At 37.8% G+C, this 5,209-nt stretch overlaps 1 protein-coding gene across 1 annotated transcript in view; it reads left to right on the top strand.

Annotated features, from left to right (window-relative positions):
* Window positions 1–1,124: 1,124 nt before the first annotated feature.
* Window positions 1,125–5,209, top strand: part of LOC149041098 (uncharacterized) — a 5,022-nt gene continuing 937 nt past the window's right edge. The window contains exons 1-5 of the mRNA XM_089214363.1: window positions 1,125–1,279; window positions 2,169–2,207; window positions 2,951–3,493; window positions 3,822–4,215; window positions 4,983–5,209. The exon at window positions 4,983–5,209 is cut by the window's right edge and continues 937 nt beyond it. Coding sequence (XP_089070489.1) covers window positions 1,247–1,279; window positions 2,169–2,207; window positions 2,951–3,493; window positions 3,822–4,215; window positions 4,983–5,113 — 1,140 coding nt within the window. The 5' untranslated portion in view covers window positions 1,125–1,246 and the 3' untranslated portion in view covers window positions 5,114–5,209. The remainder of the gene's footprint in view (window positions 1,280–2,168; window positions 2,208–2,950; window positions 3,494–3,821; window positions 4,216–4,982) is intronic.

The raw sequence follows: 5,209 nt of genomic DNA, 5'->3' as shown, positions 1-5,209 counted from the left end.
TTCACTAAGCATCTCAGCGGTTCGGAATCATAAATCCTCGAATCTGACTGGCTAATTCCGCGCCCTCCAGCGGTCCTTATTTTCCCATTCGGACCCAGGTGCATTTTGCACCTTGCAATCGATTTACGAGAGAGGCTTAAAGATGTAGATATGATAACAAGTGACTCACAGTTAAGGATTCAGACAACGAAGGTTATCAAGGATAGCGAATTTTATCATTCCGAAAAGAAAAACTCACTTCAAAACAAAGAAAACTATCATGAAACACAAACTGTCCAAGAAATGTTCAACATATTTCGGGTTCTTTTTGCAAGCATTTTGTTAAGTTTCAGAAAAAAATATAAAGTTGTTATTCACCAGCCTTTATCGGTCTGTATTTGGAAAAAACTGTGCCCTCTGTCTTGTGTACCGCCCTCTGGGACGGTTTTTACCAATACGGACTCTCCGATCGATGAATAACATTTATTTGTTTATCTGGTGTGTGTTAAACAGTTGGTGTCAGTGTTTATTCGCTATTCTGAGCTTGGTCATGGTACTGAGAGGGTAAAGCAACAACTTACACTTTGATGACAATCAAGTTTAGCTTTCAGTGCATTGACTGATTGTTGTATTATTTGACGTAGTTGCAGGATACTAAACTATCACTTGAAAGAGAGTTAGATATACAGGTATGTTTGGGAGTTATAAAGGTATATTTCTGAAAACATTTTCATTAATTATTTCAAAAATCAGTCGTAGGAGCGGAGTGATGTGTCAGTCCTCACCCTGAATTTATCTACAGTTACACTTCTTGTAGGATGTGTAATGATTGAATGATAAATATGTTGATGACGTGTTTGAAATACTTGCTGTGCAACAAAACAATCAGTGATGTACCTGCAGCCCAACTTTCAGCAGCGTAAATGCAGACTAGCGGGTGGCTTTTTTTAAAATACAACTCTTAGAGATGTTTGGCTACAAATCTTACAGAATAGAGTTGGCTGAAGCCGGGCAGATTTCATATAGATTGTAGCCCTTAGAGGAAAATGGTTGACCTTTAATTATCTCTGTCTCGTTCTGTTGTTATTTTGAGAATCACTACTTTCTAGCTGAAGTAGTAAGTGCTCAAATCCTCTCCCTCTCTCTTCAGAAACTGCTATTTTAATGCTACACTAATTTAGCTTCTTGAGTGAGACTTTTCAGTGAACTCATGAATGCTTTTTAATTATTTTCCTAGTTTTACATTATATATGAGCTGTCTGTAGAGATGCTGCGTAGAAATTTCGAAGCTGGTGCCAGGGTATGTTTGGTTACTCTTTAGAAGAAGTTTAATTTTGTTGTAGAAATGACTCATTGGTTAATTGACCATATTTACTCTCACTATCTAGCATAAAAAGGTAGGTCAAGCGGTATATTTCAGGAAGCCAACTTTATGTTACGTGCATTTTGTGAACACTACTGTACTAATATGAACTTATTCAGCTGAACTTCTCTGATCCTCTTTGTTATATCTCAGATGTGATCATAAGAATGTTTCCTCGCTTGCAGTCTTTTTATTTTTTTCACTAAGCATCTCAGCGGTTCGGAATCCTAAATCCTCGAATCTGACTGGCTGATTCCGCGCCCGCCAGCGGTCCTTATTTTCCCATTCGGACCCAGGTGCATTTTGCACCTTGCAATCGATTTACGAGAGAGGCTTAAAGATGTAGATATGATAACAAGTGACTCACAGTTAAGGATTCAGACAACGAAGGTTATCAAGGATAGCGAATTTTATCATTTCGAAAAGAAAAACCCACTTCAAAACAAAGACAACTATTATGAAACACAAACTGCCAAAGAAATGTTCAACATATTTCGGGTTCTTTTTGCAAGCATTTTGTTAAGTTTCAGAAAAAAATATAAAGTTGTTATTCACCAGCCTTTATCGGTCTGTATTTGGAAAAAACTGTGCCCTCTGTCTTGCGTACCGCACTCGGGGACGGTTTTTACCATTACGGCCCTCCGATTAATGAATAACATTTATTTGTTTATCTGGTGTGTGTTAAACATTTGGTGTCAGTGTTTATTCGCTATTCTGAGCTTGGTCATAGTACTGAGAGGGTAAAGCAATAACTTAAACTCTAATGATAATAAAGTGTAGCTTTCAGTGCACTAACTGATTGTTGTATTATTTGACGTAATTTCAGGATACTAAACTATCACTTGAAAGAGAGTTAGATATACAGGTATGTTTGGAAGTTATAAAGGTATATTTCTGAAAACATTTTCATTAATTATTTCAAAAATCAGTCGTAGGAGCGGAGTGATGTGTCAACCCTCACCCTGAATTTATCTACAGTTATACTTCTTGTAGGATGTGTAATGATTGAATGATAAATATATTGATGACGTGTTAGAAATACTTGCTGTGCAACAAAACAATCAGTGATGTACCTGCAGCCCAACTTTGACTGAGAGACGATATCACAAGTTAAGTTCATGTCTGGCAGCTTGTACTCGACTGAAAAAAGAAGACGAAGAAGAACAAAACAGAAAAACACTTTGAACTAGAAAACATTCAGCAAATACGTATTGTGAGGATGACAAGTAATTGATTATAGAAGGGTCCATAAATTTTGAGCTCGGTAGTGAAAGAGGGAGAGTATTTTTCGTGAACGCGGAACATAGAAAAATAAACGAAAAATTCATAAGTTCTATTCCTCATGGGAACTTTATTTTTTCTACACACGTGACAAAACGATAAACATCTCTCTCCTATTAAAGGTTAATTCTGAAGTTTCCTACATTTTGTCATTTGCGTTTTCCACCTTTCCTATCGCTTATCCTTTTTACATTACCCTACTTCAACCTCTTTTCCTTTCAGCAAAGGCTACTGAGTCTTATCAGTACAACAATGGCTAAAAAAAGAAAACATACTTTTACACTTCGCTTCTTGTTTACATTGTGTACCTTTTTTTGTCTCCTTTAGCTGAGAGGGAAGAAGACAGCAAGTTTGCCTAAAAGGCTAGGAAATAAGTTGAAAACACAAACACAGATGACCAGTCCGAGAGACATCGTTGAAGAAGGCAAATGTGGAAAAGACAGGATGACAGATGTTGAGCTTGGCTTAAACTGTTTACATCTCAGCCCGAGATGTGTACAGTTTAAGCCTTGCACTATGGAAGAATCGCCTGGTGATTCTTCTATAATGCATCATGATTTTAAAACTATAAACAAACGTATGGACAGAGTGGCATTAACAGATGTAGGCAATGCTAAACAAGATTATTGCGTTGTAGTTGAAAAAGCAAAAACTCACCCTAGTGGTGATACTGTCATAATTTATGGAAGGAAGATCAATGAAGAAGGATCCGGCGTGGGTGAAGCTTTTCGACTGGCGACTAAGGATCTTAAACATACTTGGGACGATGAAGAGGTGATAGCTGAAAATGTTCAAATTGGTTCAGTTGTCAAATACGTTCAAGTAGGAGATGAATTCCTCTTTCAAGGGAACACGAAACGTCCGCGATGGGTGAGCAGGCGTTTTTTGTTTATGTTTTACTTCAATTTGGAATACCTTGCTATCTAGAAACTTATAATCCCAAGATAGAGTTTTTGAACAGCTGGAGTCAATTTTTTAAAATAACTGCATCATTTTCTGGATGACGGGATTTGAACGATCCTGAATATTACACATTACAATATCTTTAGAGTACCATTTGATCTGTTTGTTTGCTCAGTTGTTGTTTTTGTTGATTATGTTGTTGATATTGTTCTTGTTCTTGTTTGCTGTTGTTGTTAAAATCTCATTTCACTTCAAAGGTTTCAACGTATATACTAAATAATGCCTGTGATTGCAGGATATGGATAAGCTTTTCCTGGACCTCAGCTGTGCTGATGGCGCTCACAGAGGCTTTGGAGATGCTTTTCTTAACTCCAAAATTTTAGCCGAAGATAGTTACCAAGACTGTACACCTAAGGAGACATCATGCTTCATTAGCCTGAAATGTGGCGTGGTTGAAAATGACAGAATTTCAGTCATCACTGAGCTTGGAGAACTCTTCAATCTTAAGCTGAATTGCAGAGATGCTATCCTACCTTTATCTCCTTCTACACTGGAACTGAGTCACGAGGAAGATAACAAAGATGCTGTGGATAGCGCTGTTGTGGAGATGGAAGAGCCACTTCTGATTTCAGGAGTTGACGGTTTAAGTAAGCCGTCCTACCCAGTTCTCGGCGAGGGCCTCAACCTAAGTAAGTACATTGAACTTCTTCATTATGTGATGTTCAAACTAAATAATCACCCTACATTCTACACCCTTCTGCAGAATAATGTTTAAACCATGACAATAATAGTTTTTAAACTTTCCTCAATGCACTTTCGTCACCATTGGTCTCGCCGAGTTTAGTTTTTCGATATGAATTGTTCCTCTAAAAGTTGGAAGATGATTATGATCAGGTCGTTAATTCCAATGGTGTGTGTCACCTACGGAGGTTAACCTCCCTGAAGAGCGGAAGGCTTGGCAACCACCCACCCGCCAGAGTTTCGTTGCCTGTCAGAAAAACCTGAGCTGCATCATTGAAACAGTTTATTTCCTGTCCTCGATTAAATGTGAAGATTTTGTCAAAGGTAACCAAGGGAAGGGAGGCGGTTCATCTCAGATACCCAAGATCACAATTATAAAACGGTAGACAAAGAAAGGAAGAGAAAATTTGTAAGCCCTAACCATAAAAATAAAACCATAAGTCTTCACTGTAAGACTTATGGGCCCTTTATGAGGAAATGTTGGCTGTCGCGGGGGTATGGAAGCAAAAGTTTTGATTCGTTTGTATTGTGTGATGTGTCTTCTTTAAATACAAAAACATTTGGATGGATAAGCAGGCAATCCAGGCGTTATAGCAGTATTCCTTGTTGTTTCTTGCCAAGAAACCTGGTACTAGTTTTTAGAGTTTTCACACCAGCTTACGCCTGTAATGATATTGTAGATGCTCAACCTTTTTTTTTATTTCTTTCTACTCAGGAGACGAGCCTAAAGAAACATCAGTCGAAGTGGATAATCCTGAAGCTGATCCTGTGGAAAAAGACGATGAAAATGGAAATGCCTTTAAGTCCCGGGAAATATCAAGTTTAATTATTTTACCGGATACGTGAACCGCCATGTCTAAGAAATAAGAGAAAATTTCGACATGGAATCGAGTAGTAGAAGTTAAAACTGACGCCAAAAAGCGATATTTTTTCAACGGATTG

The sequence above is a fragment of the Pocillopora damicornis genome, chromosome 8 (assembly GCF_964200805.1).
Source record: "Pocillopora damicornis chromosome 8, jaPocDami1.2, whole genome shotgun sequence".
Lineage (NCBI taxonomy): Eukaryota > Metazoa > Cnidaria > Anthozoa > Scleractinia > Pocilloporidae > Pocillopora > Pocillopora damicornis.
The sequence above is the reverse complement of the archived record's forward strand: the minus strand, read 5'-3'. Positions and strand labels throughout refer to the sequence as shown.